We start from the raw sequence: 24,612 nt of genomic DNA, 5'->3' as shown, positions 1-24,612 counted from the left end.
AAAGTGAAATGAACCTTTAGTTGGGAGCTGGGTCTCAACTTTCTACCTCTAAATATCTTACTTGTAAGTCCGATAAAAAATGTCACATAACACAGTGTCTATAATATTTTACTTTAAAAAAAAAATCAAAACCAAAGAGTAAGTGCCAAGAATAACTGCAGAGTCAATGCACTAAAATAAAATGAGAAAATACAACAATGTGCATTTTATCTGAATCTTACACTTTCGTGCATATGTATTATGCTAGTCTTTAATTACACAGCCATGATAATTAGTCAGAAGTCTCCAGTCTCCATCCAACACACATAATGAACGAGCTCTAGCAGTGAATCAAAACAGTGCTTTGAAGAGGTCTGTTTATCTCTAGGACAGATGCCTGTGTCACTTACTCCAGGAGATGGCTGAGTTGTAATAAGTGCATCACCAAATTCCAGGAAGGCAAAAGTAATTTTGAAACTTATTTATGAAACAAATATTACATAGCAGTACTGAAGTACTGACACATTTGTAACATTTGAAATAAAAAGAACTTTTTCCCATTTGTTGTACCCTGTAACATGGTAGGCTTTCTTCTGATCCCTTCAGACTCACAGCAGGGGCATGTAAGGGCAGGGCATACCCAGCACTACTCCAGGTCCCTCCCAGTAGATACACAAACCATGTGTTTACTGCTGAGAGGGAAAGATAAAGAATGAGAAAAAAATATATGACTTCATCACAAATGACAATGTCAAGATCAAATTTATAGTTAGGACCATAACATGTGAGAAGTGGATCTTAATACAGCCTGATTTCCTCATTAACTCTCAGCTCGAACAGTAGCCCAAAGTAATTGGAACTAATGAGCTAAAAAAGGAAAAGACTGACCTATCCCATGGCAGAGACATGGACAATATGCATCTTGCTCCAAAACCTGATGCTGTATCATTTTCCTCTCACTCTGCAGAGGATTATGGCAGAAAAGACACTTGAGCATGAATTATTAAAGTACAGTTAAAAAGGGACACGTTTTTATCCTAAGAATGCATGTCAGCAATCTAACTCATGGTGCCCAAGCCCAGCTATCATCCATAATCAGAATCCTTAACCATGAAACACAAGGTTGCATGTTTAAATCCTTGTTGGCATGGTCATCTACATCCATACCATAAAATACACATGGAGTTGAGAGACACCCCTCAGCTGCGTATTTTTTACTGTGCAAGAGACAAATCCTCAGGTATCTGGACCTTCCCAAAGACACATTTCCCTGGGTCTACATATTTCAGTTCACTGACTTCCTACTAAGCTTCCTATATTCTGAGCACTATCTCAGTTTCAGTAATTTATTTCAGTGCTCTTCATTTTCATGCTGCCCTAGATTTTTCAGCTTTCTGCACCAGTATGTGGCACAACACAACCCAACTCTGCTGAGCAACAAGATGGCTTCAACTCACAGAAATATTAACTGTTTCCAGAACACCACAACTCCAGTGAGGCTCCCAGCAGTCATTACATGTAGTATTTTGAGATATAGGGAACAGCTAAAACTCTTAGGGCTTAAACAACTTTCCTATCAATGCAAACTTCTTCACAGGGGTCAGTGCTGCATTATTTTATTTATCCATAAACCTGGATTTGGCTGGACAGGATTGCTAAGCATTGCCAACAAAAGCTGAAGTCAATGGAAGCACAGCTTTGAATAAGTACAGGGCAAAGGGCCAGCACTGTTTCAAACAGGGCTCGCTCACTCTGTTCTAGCACCTGCAGCACAGGTAATTGCTAAGAACACAAGGAAAACAAGTTTGTCTTGTTTCAGTATCTCAATTCAAAATAGCAAAACCAACAACTGCAAAAAAAAAAAAAAAAGTATTCTGGAGCTTAGCTTGGGACATGCTCAACATGCCATGATGGTGCATATGAATGGTCACATCCAGCACACTCTAAAGGCTCACTGGGCAGTCCTTCACCCCTCACAGCTTCAGGTGGATGCCCAATCCCACTTGCATTCTCAGAGAAGTTAAAAAAAAGTCTTTGAAAATATAGGAAATCTGACAACATGGTCACATGGTAAAGTAAAATTATCACTGTACAAAAGAATTTTAAAAATTGTACATAGCAAGTGTTACTTCCTTTGCAGCTTGGTGCTGGAATGCTGCCAACAACATGACTGACAACCCAGATACACAGAACTAGAACAACCAGAAATTTCAGTAATTCTTCCTTATATTGGATTCAGTAAAAAATGAAATAAACCAAAACAAATTGGAAGACATAAAATGTAGCTAGGATGGAACAATAAGGTAAATTTGTCTATGCCCATAATGAGGTGTAACTAGTAACACCAAGTCTTAGTGAAATTTTATTGGAATTCCACTTTCTTTTTTACCTTTCCAGTTAATTTTTAAGGCGGATTTATTGTGTTCCTTTACTGGAACAAATTGGGGAATGTTTTCTTATGTTATTGTTGCTCTTGGAGTGTGCACAGAACACATCAACTTCTTATACATTTGTCTTTTTTCAAGATGACCAACTGTAGCACACTTTATTTTCATAGGTGTTCAGAAGTTCACTGAGCAAAAGGTGAATTTTTTAAAACCTATTTAGAAGACTTCTAAAAAAAATAAGGGAGACTAATACACATATAAAACAATATCTAACTGTATAAAGATTATGGAAACATTTCTATGTAATTTGAAAAATAATATTTCAAAACTCTAGTTAGTTAGTCATCTTTTGTGTGTTATATAAACTTTTATAGTTAACATGCAAGAACTCGGACTGAATGCAAAAGCCTTGAAAACTTGATCTACTCAAGCAATTTTTCCAGAAAGAAAGGTAAAGTTGTATTCAAACTTTAACAGCCTATAAATTCTGAGTTCTAAAATATTTTAGTGAAATGTTTGAAATTTTAGTTTTCAGATTAACTAAAAAGCATAGAAATATGAAGAGATACAATCACAATCAGCATTATACAGAATTACAAAAACGAATAAAATTATATTATTTGTTCAAATGCAGTCTTTGCAGTTTACTTTGCAGTTGAGATTCCCTTTTTGCACACCCCTAATGTAAATGTTCAAAATATATAGAAGAAAGTTCAGTCTTTATAGCTATAAGACTTGGCATCACACTCACTAAACTTGACTATCCGGTCAAGTTCCTAAATATTCAATATTTGCTTGCAAAGTGGGGAAAGAAAGTAATTCAATTTACACTGCATTTTCCTAAAAACAGCTGATAACTTAGTTCTTCTTCCAATACACATTTTTATAATATGCCAAGCATACTCTACATGATCACTAGTGTAATTTCTCCATTCAATGACAGTCAAGCACGAAGAGTCAAATGCTCCAATGGGGAACACCATCTTTTACCTTGCTTCCATCTTTGCAAACAGAAATATGATCATATAATACAATTAATATTTCAAGCATCATCTTTTGCCATGAAAGCAATTGAACAACATATTTCAAAAACCCAAACAAAATCCCCACAACAACAAATAAAAAAAATCAGAAGAATCAACAAAACATCTATTCTTTTTACAGCCATTACACTGCTGTAGGGAATGATCTGCAGACAGTACAACTGACTGAACACCCAGTGACAGGATTTATGTTTAGTCATATTTTGTTCAATGTGATGCTTTAGATAAAAATCTGCTCATCAGTCCTGCCGCTGAATGCATCTCAAACAGCTGAGGTATCCACTTTCTATTATAGTGACTGATTCCAGTAACAAACAGTTCTAACACTTGTAAAATATAGGATTAAAGTAGTTACACCCAAGATGACCATCAATTCACAAAAACAAGCAAGTGGAAAAAAAAATATGTCAGCAGCAGAATTTACAAGCCCATTCATTATACCCTTGAGCTATTAAAATGACATAATTTAACTGGTTCATTGGGCTGCTGTGCAAGAGTTCAGCACTGATAAGTTACCTTTGGGCTTCTACCTCTCTGTTCAGTAGAATGTTGCCTGTGTCCCATTGCAAGGAAAAAGTAACATTGACCTAAGAACTCCTTGCCAGACAAATCAGCACAAGTGCAAACCTCAAATCACAAAATGAAAGCGCTACAGAGATGCAAAGGAGGAGGGAGTACTGGGGAGGCTACAGCTCAATAATCCCACTTTGCAGGCTGGACCACAGAATGTAAAAGACAGAAGAGACATGTTGTATAAGGAAGCTGTTGTCTCAAAGATTTACAGTCTGTCTGTGGTATGATAGCATAACGAGACAAAATGGGAGATAGAAGAGAACACAAGCAATCACTGTCAAACAGATCTCTGAGCACCATTGCCCAGTGGCTTCATTCACCATGGCCACCAAGCAAAGGAGACTCAAGGATTTCTCTGAAGCAGTGGTTTTGTCTACAGTTACTGATCATCAGTGACAAGGAATATGTTGGTAAGAGGGGAAAAAAAGTGTCACTGAAATGTTTTAAGCCTGATGACAAATAAAATATTGTCTCTCACCCTAAATCATAGTGCTTTTAAGAAAAATGTGACCAATGTAACATCTAAGTGGCACATTCCATGTCACACTCCTGTTCCATTTCTGTTGTGCTCAGGAAATAGCGCCTCCTAACAAAAATCTTGTAGGTGTCAGAACTCCAGTAGCTATTTCAACAAGGAAGAGATACCACATTTCATCTGCTCACACAGGACAAGATCCTCACCTACAGGTCTGGAGAACTTAGAGAGGACAGTTATGGTCCATTTGAGAAGAGGAAATGGTACAGTGGGGATCGTTGCTCCTGAGGCCTGGGGGGGACTGGGGCTATTCACCAATATTTACTCACAGGCCTAAAGCAGGCCAGAAACACTGGCAATGAAAAACAGCTCCCAGGGAAGACAAGAAGGTGATGTCACCTTTGCAGTCAAATGTCACTTTGCATCCAGCAGGATTTAGAGAAAAAAATTAACCTATTAGTTGCAATATGCTTTTAATTACTAATTACTTACCAAATACTCATGTGAACTACCCAAGTCCTAACTTTATACCATTATATAGCATGATTAATATGCATACTAAATTGTGACACACGGCAATCCATTCTGTCACATTCTTCCTAAGGGGATTGAGAATAGTCAGGGAGCAACTCCTGTTCATCCTGGGACTTTATCAAGGACATAATCAATCATAGAATCCCAAACTGCCTCAGACACCTTCATGTAAAGGAAATAGAACTACAGGCCTTCTCAAGCTGTGCAATTACTTCTAAACATGAGTTGAAGACTCCTGTATAGGCAGTGAGATACCAGGCAAACCTTTTCCTGACGTGTCATTATGTTAGAAACTCTAATTTAAAAGTATTTGCTATTATGTATTTGATCATCAGCAAAATTACCAAAGGCTGCATATGTGCAACTGAACAGGCAGGAAAGAGCACAGAGCAGCAATCCAAAAACCACTTGTAACATTAAGCTCCACTTAGAGGAAGGAAGGACAGAAGGAGAGCAAAAAAATCCCAGTCCAAAATTATGTTTTAATTAGAAGCAACTCTTCAGATCAACTATATGCAAGCAATTCCATTTCAGATTAAATTTTATAAACAAAGGAATTTTTTCAGTGGCAAGTACTGAATCATCCCACTTATTTAAAAAAACTTCAATTTAACAACAAATTCAGAATTAAGGTATTAAATATATTACCTTTATAGGATAATATATTAAAATAGTAACAGAATCATGCTCTGCATACTTCCATCTTTTATTGCCTAAGGGGCTTAAAGGCATAGAGGATATGAGGAAAAGAATAACTAATATAAAATGCCTGAACACTTACATTAAAATTCTTTAAAATAACCAGAATAAAAAATTTTTCCCCTTAGATAAGAAGAGGCCATGAGCAGTTGTGTTGTCAGGTAGGTGTTATGCATTCAAATTACTGCTGCATATTTGGATTTAATTAAAATAATTTGGAAATCACTTACAAGACACAAGTACAACTGTGAACAGCCAATTAACCAAAAGGAAACCTTCTTTATGCAGAAATTGAAAACCATATTCATACGAGCAGGAAAAGCACTTTCCTTTTACATCATAAGAGCTAAACTGATTAGCACATGGCAAATTTAGCAAAGATTGCTACAGACAGGAAAAATGTCTTGAGATAAAAGCCTACCTGATTTGCAACAGAATTCTCCTTTTTTTTTTTTTTTGCACAGGGTAACAAAAACTGACAGGCAGCTTAAGAAAATATTGCTACAAGGAAAGAACCAGGATGTTCAGCCACTTACACATATTCAGGGAAACTGTTAAAAGGTCAGCATGAATACCATGGACAACAAATGTCTAGAAAAGGTCTAGTAAGACTCAGAAAAAAAATTTAAAACACCAGAAGTCAGGAGAAAATAATGTAGCCTCCATAACTGCTCTTCACATTCATAGAGGAAAATCAGGCAAACAAGGGTAAACAGAGAAGACAGATAAATAGTAAGAGAAAGCAATATCATCTATCCCACTCAGTAACTGATGAGGAGCATGGCAACATTGTAATCAAATGGAGCCGGAGTCAGTAAGGCTGCCAGTGGAAGCACTAAAGCTAGCCCAACTCACAATGTCAGCACTGTGTATATCTGACCAGCAAAATAAAAATCAAAGAACTGCAATAACTGAAGCAGGATATGAAACTATAGATGACAAACACTGTTTCTAGTTTTTATGACTGAAATACAAGGATTTTGTCTCTTACGAAGCACAGTACAGAAATAATGTGGCATTATGCATTATTGACATTTACCCTGGAAAAAGTGATTCCTGCTTCTTGAAAGAGGAGGATATGGCTGAACTAACAAGGACTTCCACAGAGCATTTCACATGCTGCTACAGGCAAAGTGACCACATAAAGAGACAAAAAAGTAACCAGTGCAATTGAGGTAAGAAAGAAAATTGCAAAAAGGGAAAGAACTGCTAGTGCTCAAGAGAATCTGCTAAAGAAGTATAAATAATGCAGTTTCTTAAGGGCAAATCTTGAGACCAGTTTCCTTGAGATCACTTGAGATACTTGAAATGAGTCATGTTGGTTATTAAAGTAGAAACATAATAATAATATTTACAAGACATCATCAACCCAAAAGAGATAAGCTCATCATACAAAAAGAGCTGAAGAACTGCAGCAAAGCAGACTGATATTTAATAGCACTGACTGCAAGGTCACGTCAGAATTCAAGAATTCAATCTTCACCATAAAGTAGGACCTCATCAATCAGTAAGAGTGACACAGAAAATAGAAATACAGGAGTTTTTTAGTTGATTTCTGGACAATTATAAACCACATATATAAATGTTATGTGTGAAAAGGTAAACGAAATTGTAGGTTGTATGAAAAACTATGCATTTCACATGGTTGCCTTTTGAATCTGTGCATGCCTCTATTCATAAAAAAAGTTCTGTTCATTGTGTTTGTTCTTTTAAATTAATTCTCCTTGCTCTACATGTCCAGTGGAGCCAAGGACTGAGCTATATTTTGAGACATTCACCAGTTCACGTTTATATTCAAAGCTACTGTGCAAGCAAAATAATTTGCAAGAAAACTTTGCAGTTCCTATACAAAAGTGAAGCCTTTAAAAAAAACCTGTAAAATTTATGACAATCCATTTTCAAATGGTTTTGAAAGGCATACATAACAGCAGGTACTTCTCCCTTGCCTGGCAAGAAAAAATGTTATGTAAGTAATCTACTACCTTGTAAAACCATGCCAGAAGAGTGTGTTTCTGTTTAGACAAGGGAGGTGAGACTGTCTGCAAAAACTTGCATCAAAACATCACCTGTAAAATCTGCTGAGAATTATGCCTGATTTTTTTTACTCAGAAATCACAGGTACAGCTTCACTTACTAGCAACCAAAAGCAGCAGGAGCCACCCCCCTGAGGACCCTTACCACTAAATGTTGAATTTGGTCCAACCTTTTCAAGATTTTATTTGCAGAAATTCTCAGCTGCAGAAAGGGCATGGGCATATCATCATGTTGCATTGCCATATTTGAAAATGCCACAGCTCCCCTTCCATTCTGTACTATAAATGTCCTACTTTTTCTTGTTCCTGACTTTTGTTTTCTCTACTCTCTTGTTCTTTCTTAGTCTTCCTGCTACACAGTCAGCTGCTACTTCAGGCTTTGTGAGTTTTAAGAAAAACCCTTTCAGTTACTGTCAGAGGTCTCACTGTTCTCAATTTTTTTTCTATTGTCACAGGAAGAAACAATATGATCCTGGAGAGAATACATGAGCAAGAGAATTCTTTAGTGAGGTGAAATAATTAGGTCAGACTGTTGTGGGCATCATGATTCAAAACTAGAAGTTATCTTTATAAGTAGTTTAAAAAATTTCAAACCCACAAAGAGTGCTATAAACTTTTTACACACTTGGTTATTACACACCTTAACATTTGCTAAGCACATCAATAGATGACATTAGATTTGCTTATAAGGCATCTGTTAACATGCTAACAATCAGTTAATACATAAATAATTTGTTAACCCTTTACAAATGTTAAGGTCATGCAGTAAATGGGAGTAACATTAGCTACCACCATGTTAATTCATTAATGCTTTAAACTCATCTCTTTCACAAAGCAGAATGAAGCAGCAACTTTCAACAAGGAATTAGGAAATTTTCATTTAATCCAAGCAACATTTAACCACTCAAGTGTTTTAAAACAAAATGTTTGCTCTATTTATTTCAGCAATTTTAAGAAGAAGCTTTAATTCCAAAGACTTTCTTTAGGAAATGAGTCTTACTTGGAAAAAAGAGCCTCAGTCAGAGAATAAAACCCAGAGAGCTTTGGTGGGTGAATTTCTTTGTTGTCTGACATTTCTCATTAAATGATCAGCTTTAAGTTGCCTACAGTGTTGCCAAAAATAACTTTTTAGGATGAATCTTTTTAAGCTGAGCACCTTCACAATAATTCTACATCGGAAAGGTGAATTTCACAAGAAAATCCATTTATGACTATGACATAAAACAAAATCATATATAAAAAGTCCATGAAAAAGCCATAAGGAATGCTTTTCTCATCCATGTCAGAAGTGGTTCTTTGTCAATCTGTGTGAAAATCCATCCCAAGTCATACATTTTCAAAGCTCAGTTTGGGCATTTGGAAAGAAAATCAGTTCTGCATGTTCAGACTAAGTTATCACTTGGTTAAAATGTCTAAATTTCTAGAATTCAGAACTTCTAGCCAGTATTTCTGAAAATTTCATTCTCCTTGAATTTGATTAAACCTACTTTTAAAACCCCTCATGCTCTTAATTTTGCACAGGACTAAGTGAACACAACTACAGGGATTTATTGGGCTTTCCTCTGTAACCTGAAGCTTTGACACAGAAAATGGAATAGGGGAGGCCAACTCAAATGAGAAGCCTCATTGAAAAAAAGAATCAAAATTCAGGAACAGGAAGAAATAGATGTTTGAAAACAGCTGAACAATTCAAGGGTGGATAAAACAAAGAAAATGGGCCATGCCCACTGAAAACTATTGACAGTGCTCTGTACACATAATTTTCATTAACTTTGTTAAACCAAGAACAAAGAACTATAGAGTTGATCAAAAGCTTCTTAACTTGGGTGATGAATTATGTGAAGTTTATCATTCTAACATGCAACAGAATATGTGGTTTTGCTTAAGTAGTTTATTTAGACTCCAGGAATTTAAAAGAAAACTGTTTCAAATTCTCACAAACAGAAAAAAATAATTAGGAAGAGCAGGAGTAATTCTCCAGAATCTTGAATATTCACAGAGAAAAACATACACAGTTGAAGGAAAAGTTGGTATCAAAGCAATTAAATATTTTGCTTCTTTTCTCTTCCCTGATGAAAAATTCTTAATTCCTGAGTATTTGCTATGTAGCGTGAACTGAATATTTTCACAGGAACCAATTTGTTGTCTTCAATTTTTCATGCCTAACTTGAGATTCACACAAACAGCAAACTTAAGAGACTGCAGTGGATGTTCTGTGTTCAAAGACCTATTTTCTAAATATTTCAGAAAAAACATGATTTTTTTAGTCTTCTCAGATTGAGCATTGAGAAGAAAATTAATTTCCCAAACTCTGTGCACCTTATTTACCTCTGTAGAATGGACTTCACATCATCCCTTCTAACACTGTTGTGACAAAGCAGATCAGTATCTACCCTGACTGGCACAGTGCTTCTCTCCTAGATGATCCTAGAAAAATTGACAAATGTATCTCTGGAATGAGCTTGAGAAACATGCAATAAAGGGACAAAGCCACTTTTCCACAACAAAGAGGAAAGGGAAGACATCAATTAATTGTGATTTACAAATCTACTCATAGCTTATAGGAAAAGACAGAATCATGTAACTGAAACTTAAGGAAATTAAAATGTTGACCAAGTCTGAACAAACACAAGCAAAGTTTCTGTGACTTTTCACAACTTGCATTTTTAAAATTCTAAAATTTACACATAATAATAAAATGATTACACAAATGAAGATCTAATTCTATATACAAAAATGTTACATTCTTCTAACTACTGAGACAACTGCTTAGTACCAGCATGTGCATCATTCTAACAACTGCTTAAAAGCAATGCTTTTGTGAAACATGGAAAAATTGGATTTAAAAAATAATGAAACAGAACATGGCAGTGCTACCCTAAATTTAGGTACAGAACATATAAGACATCACAATAGCCGAAAAACTGTGAAGTCTAGAATAGAAGCAAAATTCAGATGTGTTCTGTTTCAGGTAAGATCACTTTCGAACTTTAAACTGAACAGTGCTATATTTTAGCTTCCCCTTAGTATAGGTCTGCTAGAAATTACTCTTGAGTGACCTTCATGAAAGGAGAGCTATTTTACCAACTGCTAACAAATGGAAATATTCATCATTCACTCAGCAAACTCTTTTTTTTCCTTGAAGAACCACTGGAACCTGAAAACACTACTTTTCCAGGTCTCTCTTCCTCTTACATTCCATTCACAAAAGCAGTCTAGGCAAAGAGATGAAAACTAGGAGAGATGATCCAGGGAGTGAAATAGCAAAATTAACTCCATGCTCTTCTCCTTCCCTTTTACTGTTCCTCTCAAAGACAGATAAATCCTCTATCAAATTTTTAAGACAGAATTGTTGATTCATTGTTTGATATTAATACCTTTAATGTTTTTAAGGAAGTCCTGTCTATGTACAGAGTTGATCAGAACATCAGCTGCCTACTGAACTCAGACCTTTGCTCTACCTTCACTAACTCTGACAGATTAACTATGATTGATTACTTAAAAATCAAAACTCTGATCAATAAGCAATTAGTGCTTAATCATCATACTTTGAATATAAAACAGTCATGTGGGGGTTTTTTTGTACTGTTACTATGTTTTAGTTAATTTGAACATGCAGACATTTACCATGCCAAGAAGCTAGAGCCCAGAATGAAATTTAGACTAAAGAAATACAGTGTTTTAAAAATTAATCTTTAAATATACTTATTACATAGTTGCATTCAACTATTTCTGACTGAAAAAACCCTCTAGATTTAAAAAAGATTTTTAAAATTAGTCACCAGATTGTATCATCCAGTAAAACTCCTTTACTCATAAACACAGAACTTTAATTGTTACACTCATGAATGTTCCAATACTTGAACTCTACTTTTATACAGATATATGAACTTATATTTAAACACAAACTCACTGCATGTTAGAATTGGCATTTTGTTTAAGTATGAAATATTGAAATTATATAAAATTCCTAAATTTAGCTTATAATTTTATCTGGTCTAGATTAATTCAAAATGGAAAACAACGAAGAAAAAACCACCACAACAAAACACTTGCCCAAAAATCCTCTCTCAGTCTCCCTGCAAAAGATAGCATGTTAAAACTATCTTTCTACACAATAAACACCACCTTTTTTATTTCTGCTAGAGAAATATTTATCAGTAAAGCTGCCAAGAATGGTTTGATGCATGCCAGAATCTTCAGAGCACAAACTGCAATGCATTTTTTTTCCCTAAAGAACATTACTTGGAAAACAGCAAAACTCAGCACAGTTTCTGCAAAATTGTTACAGTGTTGCTATAATTAAAAATCCACAAGGTAGACATACATAATTAGAATACTGGTCTGCAAACATTTAATTCCTTCTCTATCTTCCCTGCAAAGAGAATTTCTTATCCTTGCCTCCAAGGGTCTATTTCAGGCTCTATCAATCCTCCTAACCCCACAAGCTGTGTCCCAATATCTTCACATGGCCAAAAGCCAAAAGAAATACACCATTTACCTGAGAGAAGAGAGGGGTAAGAGAAGCAGGAGATGCCAACAGTTCTGCACAAGCCCCAGGACTCTGTTGGAAAATGGAGCTGAGCCAGTGCCGGGAGAACGGCGTCGCCGGGACGATCAGTCAGTGCCAGCCTCAGGTGCCAGAGCTGAGGATCACCTCACACAACAGCACAGCACCACTGCGTGCCACACGACAGTCAGAGACCCTCACCTCAACCACTCAGAAGCCAAAAAATATTCAGGAGAACAAACTGGCCATGTTTTTGTATTTCCTCTCTGGCCTAGTTCCACACCTGCTCCTATGATCTCGTCTCCAACTCTTACTTGCTACATTACATTTCATTCCAGACTGATCACTTTTTTACCTTTCAACTAGCAGCTTTGTATCTCCATTTTTAAAATATATACGTTGCAATTGATTTTTCCCAGTAAGTGTATGAATGTAGTCTCCCTCAAAGTATTTTTAGTGGTCTTTCCACACCAATCACAAGGCAAGCACCAGCAGAGTTCCTACCAAGTCGTATTTTAAATCTTCTGATATGTTCTGCAGCACAACTCCTTGGGACAGATACCAATTGGTTTTGACATACAAGATGCACTACAGAATTACTCAAATTAAGGGATGAAAATATGTAGCATATTGCTTTATATACATGTCTTAAGAGAAATATTTTCAAATTGAACATTTTTTTCCTAGAAAAAGATATATCAATAGCTGAGTATCAACTATTTTCAAATATTATAGACTCAGAACACAAATCCCAGTTACAGATCTTTTCTGATCAAAATTTGTGATGACTGCAAAGACCTGAACTACAAAACGGCTCTCCCTGATGTTATTTCAAACAGTGAACATATTAATAGTTTTCTTCTTTCTTAGAAAGCCTAATAATCCTAACATAAGATAACAAGTTAACACAAAGAACTTGCTAATGTGCATAAGTGTGTTGCTAGGAAGTTTACTGGAAGGTATTTCTAAAGTTGCTCAAAACCACACAGTTATGGAGGGTGGCAGATGTAAAAGGATAAACCTGCAAGAACTACTTGATAGTGCTGACAAGCAGAACCTACTGTGTCAACATATTGCCCAATTTAGGGGTGGGGGAAAGAAGGAAAAAGACAACCAGAACCTTGGCAGCAAATATTAAACTCTTAGATTAATTTGAATTTCATTTTTATCAGTGCAACTAAACAGTGCCTCCTACCAATAATATGGTTTCAAGATGTCTTTGGCATTTCGTTAAGTATAGCAGCAATCAACAGTAACCCAGATTACAATTTTTAATAAGCAAAATTCAGCAGCTTGTATTAAAAAAAAAATTAGCCTAATAGGAAAAAAAAAATACAAGTGTTCTGAATCTCTGAAATCAGACTGTTATACCAGCTGGTGCTGAGAATAGCCTACGCATTTGCTTTCAGTTGAACATGAAAATACCAGGTTAAGAAAACAAGTTTCCAATTTACATATTGGCTAATACTTTAGGTTTTTTTAAACTTTAATTTCAAAATCAAAAGAACTTTTCTTTAAAAGCAGTTAGCTATTTTTTCCTTGTGTTGAGTAAATATCTGCCAGTTTAATTTGTGACAATTTACAGTCACAATAATGAAGTTCTGTATTCATTAAAGATGTATCTCACTAACCAAACCACAGAAATAAGACCATTTACTGTTGTTTTCACTACTAATTGAAATATACCAAGATTTGTAATGTCTTACATGTAGACAATTCAGAATACTTGTAAATTGAAACACATTTCCCACTCCTAAAAAACGACTGGGAGCTATTAGCTTTTGTGGTGCTGTGCTCTGTGCAACATAGTATTTACAGCAGGCATATTGTGTCTAAAGTGTAATCTTCCTCCAGCCTTCAGTGCTTCAGAGACATTAACCAGCAGCTCACCAGAAGCCACCCCACCTTCATTTAGGGCAGCCAATAAAAAAATTGCAACTCTCCCTTTAAACAGAATGAAGCAGCAAAATGAAATTTCAGGGCTGACTATAAGATGTCCTCTTTGAATAGGACTGGAAAGTGCATATATTTTCAACAGTCTCCTAAAATAATGGGGGTAGGGATGCATTGGTTTGATTTCTTTTTTTCACTGTGTTTCTAAAACTAAAGTGTCAATCTAAATGCTATTCTTACCAAACTGATAAGTTAAAGATGTTTGAGAGGTCATACTTTCTTGAGAAAACAACTACCTAAAGAGCAAGCCTATATGAATGATTTAACTGTATTTCAAAGCAGAAAATTTTGACTTGTCGGCCACCAAAACAGCTAACCTAGAAAAGGTCTGAGATTCACTTCACCTAGTATAGATAGAACTGCAAGTGCAAGCTCTGCTTTTTTTCAACTTAAAATGGATTTCACACCATGACAGGTTTCATTCTGCATTAAAATTGCAAATCTTCCATTTGGCCCAGTTTCAGCTGCAATTGATCTGCTTTGTCGTCATAGATTTTAAAAAAAAAACAGTGAAGGGCACTGCAGCTTTAAATATTTCAGAGCTATGTAGCTAGTAAATAGACTCCATTGCAATATGGCTCTGAAGGTCGTGTCCTATTGTCTCTTTTCTCTGCAAATATTCTGAACAGCATAAAATGGTTTATTTTATACGATACTTTCCTGCCATTTCTAAATCATGTCAATTGTATTAGGCATTTCCTTACTGCAAAGGACAGATACGCCACTCTTTCCATACACACCCACGCTGCTTCGAGATGTATTCAAAACGTCCACTGTGAATCTAACAGCAGGGTGGACGTGTTGGATGTACACAGCTTTTCATATGGATGCCTTATGTGAGCAGGCTCCCTGTTAAATCCCACCACAACATAAGGACAATTAGTTATTGCAATGGTGATAAAATAATTAACTGAATTTCAGGTCAAGAAGCATCTTTGGTTAAAATTAACAGCCCAGTTAGAAAACTGAACCAGCAATTTCAACATCTCAGTTTTCTCACGTATGGGAGAATAGGAAAAAAAATTCTAACACAGCACCAAGGGAGCATAGTCTGCTGAGCCTGTTTTCGTGAAGGCTACTACCTTTCAGATGCTAAAAAAAGAGCAAAAAACAACAACAAAACCCCCCATATGCCACATTTAACAATAAATTACAAGAAAAACAAGATTTTAAACCTTAAGCTAGAATTGGAAATCATTGTGTATGCAGTCTCTAGGTTCAACCCCACTTCTTTCACGTAAGGTGACTATTTGGTGAAAATATGAGTTATGGAGATGCCATTCAGAACAGTAACATGAAACACAGCCCAATAAAAAATAGAAATCTGTGATAGCTGTCATCATGCAGAAGGTGTGTGTAGTCATTTACCTGAAAAGGCAACAGATTGTTGCCATTGTCCGTCCTGAACGCGTTGTCTTCCATCCAGGATTTGGGGGTTAAGGGTGCAGCCCGTGGGAACTTCGGAGGGGCAATGACATTGCTGGAGAAGGGTTTTTTAAGGGGTGAAATGGGATTGAGGGGGGAGGGCACGCCGACTCCCACTCCCACGCCAACCCCCACTCCAACTGCCCTTCGAGGGTCCCTACCAGCCTGCAGCCCACCCCAAGGGTTGGAAGGTGTACTCCAAGCCGCGTTTTGATGGTTATTCCAGCTGGAGGAGGAAGAAGAAGAGGCAGAGGAGGAAGACGGTTTGCTGGTCATGATGGGCTGATGGCTGTAAGCAGCATTTCTCTGGGCGAAAGGTGCCTGGTTAGGACTCACAGGTGACCTCCGCTGCTGCTGCTGCTGCTGAGCTTGCTGCTGCTGCTGCTGATGTTGGTGGTGTTGAGTCTGAGCTAGGCCAATCTGAGGTGAGAAAGTGCCACCAAATACAGGGTTGACATGGTGTGGAAAATTCTGGAAAAGCATTGTCCCATTGACTGGAGTAATCCCTTGGAAAAAGCTATCATCCACCGTGTTTGTGGTCCCCGTAGACCAGGTGCTGCCAAACGAGGGAGACAAGGAGGTGCCGGCTGCAGGTTCTTGTTGAGGCTGGTGAAAGCTCAAGCCAGGCAAAATGGGAGACTCCATCTGCATCTTCTCCTTGCTATTTTGGGAAGGAGCCGATGTGCCAATACTAGTCACTGAACTGTTGTCTTCTGGTTTAGGTGTCTCCGACGAGATGGGTGTAGAGGGGGCTTCTGCTGAGTTTGGATCTTGCTGCTGCTGCTGCTGCCGCTGCTGCTGGGGCTGGGCTTTGCTTTTGTCCATCAGTAAATCATCCTGCATGGTTTGCACAGCTGAAACAGTAGGGGAAAAAACCACAAAGACAGATTATTAACATTGTCATTCATACCACAAGCCAGTCTGTTTTAAGCATTTGCCAGCCAAAAATCTCGTCCTATTGCTAGTACTATGCTACAGCATATTGCAAGGCAAACCCGTAATCTTCCCCCTCCCCCATTTAGGAATATGTAACCTTTGATCGTGCTAGATTGCCCTTAAAATATTTTTTAAGATGCTTCACCCTTTTTGATGCCTTGTTTCCCTTCAGTCTAAATGAGAGATGTGCTTATAGGGCAGAGATATACAGCAATTTCGCCACGTCTCTTTTCTCTTACACCGGAACTCAGAGCTCTCACCCTGCAATGAGAAACTGATTCTGGTTCCTGTTTTTCCAAGCACCCTCCTCCTCCACCTCCTCCCCCTGGTTATTTGCATACGTCAATAAATACTGCTGCGTCCTTCAGCAAGGTTAAAAAGACACCAGTCTTCGCTCTTCTCCACCCCCTTTTCTATTAGGGGACCTTTAAAGGAGCCGGGTACCGATTTTCCTTAATTACCGAGCAAGCTCGCAGTGATTGGGGTTTATCAGAGCCGAGGCGCACAGGGACGCTGGCTGATACGGGAGCGGCTCCTCGCTCGCTGCACAATCGCTTCCTGCCCGCTCCCCGCGCCGGCTCCGGGCAGCCCCGGCGATGGCACGGCCGGGAAGGGGGGCCGGGGGCGGGGACACTCCGCGTACAAAGCCACCGATGGGTGTCACATTTGCCTTCGGTGACCTTACGATCTCTCCGCGTAAAACGCTATTTTACATCAAAGCAGTCCTTCACTTGAAGGTATAGCTATCTACTCGCTCTATTTATATACATACCAGCTCTATTTATACACATACATATGAAATCATCCGTGATTTCTCCATTAGCAAATCCTAAGGTCAAAATCAGCAGATCGGGGAGGTATTATTAGACTATGATATTTGTAATGCTTTCAAATGAAATATAAAACCAGGGAAAATCGAAATATTTACAATATAGACATGCTGCATGTTGAAAAATCATCTTTATATGCACAAAACAAAGACTAGTGATGCAAATTATTTGCTAAATCACTCCATAAGTTTAAACTTCTGAAAGGAAATGTATGTGGAATGGTTGAGGCTTATATCTGCTAGAAAAGGTGTTCCATATGAAACAGGGCAGATCATAGCATTTTATAATGATTTTGAGACCCAATAGTACTAATACAATACAGACATCAATGAACAGCAATTGTATGAAATCACAACAGGAACCTCCACATTTTGCAGGCTGTTAGTCAATTGAGGAGATAATTCTAAATCTCAAAAGTATTTTAAATGAGCCCCAAATCACTTACATTAATTAACTATGCCAAAGATGGCCATTGCTGAATATCTAACTGCATTGCTATTGAGTTAATCATATGACATTTACATGCCTAAGACTGCATTTTTTAGGATTGTTTTTGAAATGTAACAATGTAAAGCCAAATCAATTAATTGTTTAAGAAAGGTGGCAAAGTGTGAAACTGTCCTTTCTGACATCTGGTCCAGGTGTATCTTACATTTTTTGTTCTTTCCTTTAAATATCTTCTGAGGCATACACACACATTTTAGTTAAATGAATTCCAGGAGGGGTTTCTGGTATCTAGTAAGTTACTGCTAATGCTGCCCCTGATTTACCAGTTCAGTATGTAAAGCGAGCAGCAAGGCTTCCTGAGCAGACCATGCTGTGAGACAACATTAAGCTCCTAAGAATGGGGTAAACCATTGCATCTGTTCCAGGCAGCGATGCTGCTGCTGCTGCTGGGAGTGCAGAGAACCTTGCAAGGCATTTTAAAGCAATACTGCAGTAAAGCACAATATACCAAGCTCTGTCTGTGTAACTTTCCATTAGCTTCACTTCTACCCACATCACTATTACTGCTAAGGCTACATAAAACTACTGATGACTCCACATCAGAGGGAGAAAAGGATTATGTGTATCCCTCTCCCCCGGGTCTGACCTATCAGTATAAAAATACATTTAGAGAGAAAAACATAGCAGCTGAAATGTTAAAATTCTGTCGTCAATAAAGTTATATTTAAATTAGTTAGTCACCAGGTTATCTATAGTGGCTAATACTGCAGTTGCTTCAAATGTGTACCTTGACTTAGCTAGCTGGTTTTGAACTTTATCCTAAGGACTGTGATTCATATTCCCTTCCATATTGCTTCTTAAAGGCAAAAATCACTGCACCGTTCAACCCTCTTGTCAAGGTCAAGACCTTCCTTTAATGAATGAAGCCAATGCAAATGAAAAAAGTACTGGTTAATAAGTGGCTTTGACAGACAGGCCAGCCACTGTCTAATGTGGGACTAGTATGCAGTACTCTTGATTATTTGGTGTAAGTATTTGTACAAATTTATAATCCAGTACAGGAAATCTCTATCCCCATGGCAATACCAGATCCATTTGCATGCAGAAACCCACACAGCCAACACAGAAATGGTTAAGGAACAGTTACCTGTACAGATTTTCTGTATTTAAAGATCAACAAAAGGACAGTATATTTATTTTCTTCTTTCAGGTTTGGTATATGTCAAATAGTCGACCAGTCTGGCAAGAGCACTTTGACAACTGGAAGCTTTCAGCGCATGCTCTCCCAAGGAATCATGGGGCTTGAAGTCTTACCCATAGACAGCATTTCACTGCTGCTTCCTGAAAGGAGGAGAGCTCGAAAGGAAGGAAAAATATGTGCACACTCCCTCTTCCCAGGGAAAACTGCTGCAATCTGAATCATCAGCTCTGAGGAAATATCTGTCAGACTGTGCTGAAAGTGACTAACTAAATATGAGCTTTTAAACAGTCTGATTTAGGTGCCCAGATCAAATAGCCACCTATTCAGAACAACTGCTAGACAAATAAATAGTTCCAGTATTTCCACACTTCCCTTACAAACTCCTAGTATAAGAAATTAATTATAAGCTCACACCAGCTATAAAGTTAACAGCTATTACAAAGGAAATTGTGCCACGTTGCTTAGCTGAAGATTAAATAATCATGTGTCATAATATAATTTCTAAATATATTCTGAAACTCAAACACAAATAGGTCAAGTATGAAAATTTAAAAAGAAATGAAAATCAGTACATAGGTGAGAATTTGTACTATTTGAATAGTTTCCAATTTTCAAGTTACAACTTTTTCTTACTGAGTGGTTACTACACTGAAAATTCCACCAAAAAAAAAAAAGAAAAAAAGCAGCTGCTCAGAAGAAAATCAAGGTGTGAATGTTACTATTTAACATTCCCATTCCATCTATTCTGTACGTGGTGGTGCCCTCCCTTTCACTACTATCTACATATCTCCAGCCTTCACATCAATACACAGCCTGACAGGAGTTTCTCTCATAAGATATTAAGATAGTGATCATTAATGTAGGTTGGGTAAAATTTTCATAATTTCATTCACTGGCACTTGGTGCTCCATTTTGCACTAGTCCATGAATTATTCTGCATATTTATTCTGGGTAATTCATAATACTAATTATTCAGACCAAATAGTAATGTTCATAAGGAAATACATCGTTGAAATCAGAAGTGTGAAAATAACAGAGTTTAATAAAAGTGCAGGCTGGTTTTCCAAGGATGAAATATGCACAGCTTTGTGCATGAAAGAGCAATGACTAAAGCTGAGAAAGATAAATTAGGGCAGTTGAAAGTGAGTTGTTCTAACACTTACATCTCTGCTTTCTGCACTCTGTTTATGTTGGACTGGATGGTCTGCCTGCCCTAAATCAACTCTGTAATTAAGAGTTTCTCAACACTTGCTCTAACCTGTTTGTGCTACTCTGAATCATTAAAGGCAGCAAAACTGTTTTCTTACAGCAATAGGAAACACTTAACCCTATGAACTATCCCACCTCTCACAGGGCTGGCTCTAGGCATTCTATGCCCCTTCTTTATGTCCCTATTTACTTGTGGGTTATTGCTTTCCAGATCATTTGAGGATCTGCATGCAAGGGACTGCACTGTTTCTGTCGGTTCTTCCCAGGAGACAGTTTCACTTGATAGATCAATCATTAGGATAAGGAAAAGCACTCCAGAACCAAAGAAAATCAAGATATAAAGACAGTTTTTGATCAACTAGCCACTAGAAGAAAACATTTTTTTTTTTTGTTTCTAGCAACCAACTCCCTCATAACTGGAAGTTAAAAGATAGTAACGACAGCTGAATCAGAACACAGGAGCTTAATTCAATCTGGTATATGAACTACTTGACCTGGGCCAGTTCCAAAGAAACAAATATAAGAAAGGCCCAAAATAAGCCAAGCTAATTCAATTAACATTGTATAAGGTGTATTTTTATTTTAAGCAATTCATTATGAAGCAATTTAAGCCTCTTTAAGCCTCCTGTGACTAACAAACCATGCTAGTCTTTTTGAGAGAAAGTGACTATTCCAACTAGCTTGAACATTAAAATGAAGTGTTACAGTACTGAAAAAACCCCAAGTTTTATTGTAGAAACATGTTTTTGACTTATATTAGTTTCACTTTAGACTGCTTGAGGGCTACTTGAAAAAGGCCCTAACTAGTTTTACATATTACTATCATAGCAGATAACATTTAGATTTGCCAAAATATTCTATTTTTCAGGTTACTTAGTTTTGTTGCAAACAGCAAATAATTTCCACAGTTTTAATACTGCCAGGTCAGAAGAACTATATTAAGGTACAGCCTCTACCATATTTGTCCTCTTTTCCAGGCCTCCCTGGAACAGTCATATATACATACATATTTAATCTACTTCCATGTCATTCTTTCAGTACTTGCTTGTCAACTTCTTTACGAAGCTTAAATCTGTATAAATTTGTCATCAAACCATTTCGTATTTTTAAAAGTTTATATTTTGTAGTAAATCCAATAGCCAATTTTAGGACTCTATTTTGAGCCCTAAATAGCTTATATTTGGTAATTTTCATTACGTTCTGTACTTGCCTTCAACTGCGCAGTTTTACTTAATTTACTTAAAATGGCTGCTACCTCCAGTCAGTGTCTGGGAGCTGAGCCCTGGCAAAGCTCCAGGAAGAGCAGCCACTTTCCCTCACTCTGCACTGGCCAAACACAGCCTGCTCCCAGGAGAGTTCTCTCGGCTCAAATGCAGCCACTCACTGCCAGGTGCAGGTAAGAGATGACAGAGTGAGGCAGAGTACAGCGAACATCAGAGAAATGGAAGGAAGAAACAAAGAAGAATCTATTAAGGGATGATATAGGAAGCAATAGTTGAAAAATGAAAACAAAATGCAAGAGGCAATCTGAGATTTACAGTGGAAATTGCCAATGCAAAGAAGGAAGCATAAAGAACAAAAAGAAAAAAAAAAAGAAAAAAGAGAAAAGGGGGATGAGGGAGAGTGAAGGAAGAGATTGTAGGGAGAATAAAGCAAGTATTTAAATAGAGCAGCTGCATATCCAGTCTTGTTAAAGAGAATAGAGAAGGATAAAATGACAATTCTTGCTCTGTCTAGGAATAAGGAAGTGGTTTTTGACACATTTAAAACCAGTTAGTTATATATGTATTTTGGGATCACACTTTGATTCTGGAAGGAGCAGAAAAAGAACATATACCCCAAGCTGGCCAACAGTTTCCACAATCGGTTTTTGGATTTCAGAATCTTTAAGCTATTTATGGGATGGTAAGGGGTCTACCACTATAGAATGCTTTGGGTTGTAAGGGACCTTCAAAGCTCCTCTAGTCCAACCTCCTTGCAATGAGGGATGTCTTCAACCAGATCAGGTTGCTTAACCTGACCTTAAATGTTTCCAGGCACAAGGAATCCACCCTCTCTCTGGACAACCTGTGCCAGTGCTTTACCACCCTCATAGTAAAAGATGTGTTCCTTATGTTCAATCTAAATCTACCATCCTTTAGTTTGAAACCACTAAAGCTTGTCCAATCATGCTTTTATGTATCCTAGTACGTTTTTATTTTTCATGTTTGGAAAAAAATTAAATTAAAATTAAAAAAAGTCCAAACCTACCAAGTGTTCACTATTTGATCTGATATTCAAGTTTTGTCCATTCCAGTCTTGTCATACCTTCATTTGCCAGTGGTAGAGCAAATTAGCCACCTTTTGAGTTCTATAGCCTCAAATGGTAGCCAAGTGATCCTGGGTTCTAGTTCCATTTCTCCAGGTAAATATTCCTCACAGCTATTATTAGCCACTATGACCTTTATCATAAATGGCAGGCAACCAGCATATCCTTTCAACACCAAAGCAAAAATACAGAAACTGCACAAACCACATACTCCTAGAAATAAAACCGGCTTCCTTCTTTCCATTTGTAACACTTGAGAATAAATATAAAAAACCTAAGCTAGGCTAGCCTAGCTGCTCAATGTACTGGCCAATAGGCATTGAGCTTAGTCCAGACCAAGAATAGGAACCAGAAAGTCTTGATATTCAATATTGCTCTTACATGCCACGGACAGCTGTAATTGGGACAGTGTGTATTAGGATCTCTTCCAGGAGGTCATACCCATGTGGTTTACTCAGGCCACTGTACATCCAACACTCCTCAGCAGTGGGAGCAACACTGAATTTTATGGTCCCAAGAATAAGAGCAAAATACATTTTCTGGGAGAGGATGTCGATGCCTTCTTCCTATCTGTTTCTATACCTCTTGTAAGGAACATTTACAACTCTGTAAATACTTCAGCATTCCTCTTTATGATATTTGTAGCAATTAGAAAAGAAACAACACCTTTACTATTATGCACAAAATACTGCTTACAAGTCCAAGTACTTTACGCACATTTTGACAACACTTTTCTTTCCCCGATGACTCTCAAAACCCAAGTGATTTGTCCCTAGCTAAGGCAGCACAGTCAAAGAATCCAGTATATTCCCTAAACTTGCTTTCCTATTCCACCTGATGTTTGTTGTCACATACATGCAAAAGCGTGATCTCAGCCAAGAGCAGCTCTAGGTTGATGCAGCTGCACAGCTGCACCCCAGGCTTGGCCCTGTAAATTACAACCTTGAACAGCAAGTGCAGGGTAATTTACACAAGGTAGAGGAACTAGTTTCATATAGCAAATAAGCACTATTCTTTAAAAATATAACATGAAAAGGAAAATGAAAAGTTGATTTTTACTAACTAATCTTTCCAAGAATCTGTCATGTCACAACAGCTCCTGAAAAACAGGCTATTGCCCTTGCTTCGGGAGCACGACGTGAAGGCAAGAGACAAACAAGTAATTGGAAAGGCAACTTCTTTCCAGATACTATCCACCTCTTTGCTCTAGAAAGGCTCTTCAGCTTCTAAATTTCCACTTTTCCAGATTGTGATGCTCTAAGTTGACTTCCTAACATACAAAAAACTCCAAAAGCACCTTAGAAGGATTTTTTTTTCCCCATCTGGAAGCACACCAACAAAAAAGAGCTTTGCCATTATCACCGGCCGCGCCATCCCTCACCCCACTTGCACATAGAAACCAGTGGTCACCGGGCCTCCATCGAGCACCAAGTGCCACTTACAAGGGCGCTTGTCCTTGTCATCGACAACACCACCACTGAAACGGATTCATTTCCCTTCCGCCGTTCCAGCCACCGCCTTTCTGGGCAGCCCGGTCGGGGCTGGCACCGGGCAGGGTCCCTCCGCCCTGAGGGCAGGTCGGGGCCCGGCGGCCGAGCAGAGGCGGGGGCCGCCTGCACCTGTTCGGCAGGGGAGAGAAGGGGAGATGCTCCTGCCCGAGAGGGTCCCTGCGGGAGCGGGGAAGGGGCAGAGCAGGCGGCCCAGCCTCTCCCTCCCTCCTTCCTTCCTTCCCTCCCTCCCTCCACCCGTGAGCGGTCCCGGCCGGCAGCGGGGGGCGGCAGGAGGGGCGGCAGCCGCCGGGCGCGGACCTCCCCCCGCAGACCCCGCTCGGTCACCCCGCCGCGCTCCCGTACCTGCCCCGCGCGCGGAGCCGGGCAGCGACTGCGCGACGGCGGCGGCGAGGAGAGACATGGGCAGGGCAGGGCAGGGGGAGCGCCCCGCCGGACCTTTAAACCCGCGCCGGCGGCGGGACTACAGCTCCCAGCGGCGGCAGGACTGCGGCGGCACCGCGGCGGGACTACAGCAGGACTACAGCTCCCAGCGCTCCCGGCGCTCCGGGCACGGGCTCGA

At 38.5% G+C, this 24,612-nt stretch overlaps 1 protein-coding gene across 7 annotated transcripts in view; it reads right to left on the bottom strand.

Annotated features, from left to right (window-relative positions):
* CPEB3 (cytoplasmic polyadenylation element binding protein 3) overlaps window positions 1–24,479 on the bottom strand; it is an 80,345-nt gene extending 55,866 nt beyond the window's left edge. For 4 of the 7 annotated variants that reach the window (XM_066554226.1, XM_066554227.1, XM_066554229.1 and 1 more), the window contains exons 1-2: window positions 24,396–24,479; window positions 15,555–16,465 (exon numbers count right to left, since the gene is read on the bottom strand). In XM_066554226.1, the coding sequence (XP_066410323.1) occupies window positions 15,555–16,465; window positions 24,396–24,453 (969 nt within the window). In that variant the 5' untranslated portion in view covers window positions 24,454–24,479. The other 3 variants (XM_066554230.1, XM_066554225.1, XM_066554228.1) reach the window with 3 other exon arrangements.
* Between the last annotated feature and the right edge of the window lie 133 nt (window positions 24,480–24,612).

Source organism: Molothrus aeneus, chromosome 8, assembly GCF_037042795.1.
Source record: "Molothrus aeneus isolate 106 chromosome 8, BPBGC_Maene_1.0, whole genome shotgun sequence".
Lineage (NCBI taxonomy): Eukaryota > Metazoa > Chordata > Aves > Passeriformes > Icteridae > Molothrus > Molothrus aeneus.
This window is presented reverse-complemented; position numbering and strand designations above follow the sequence as displayed.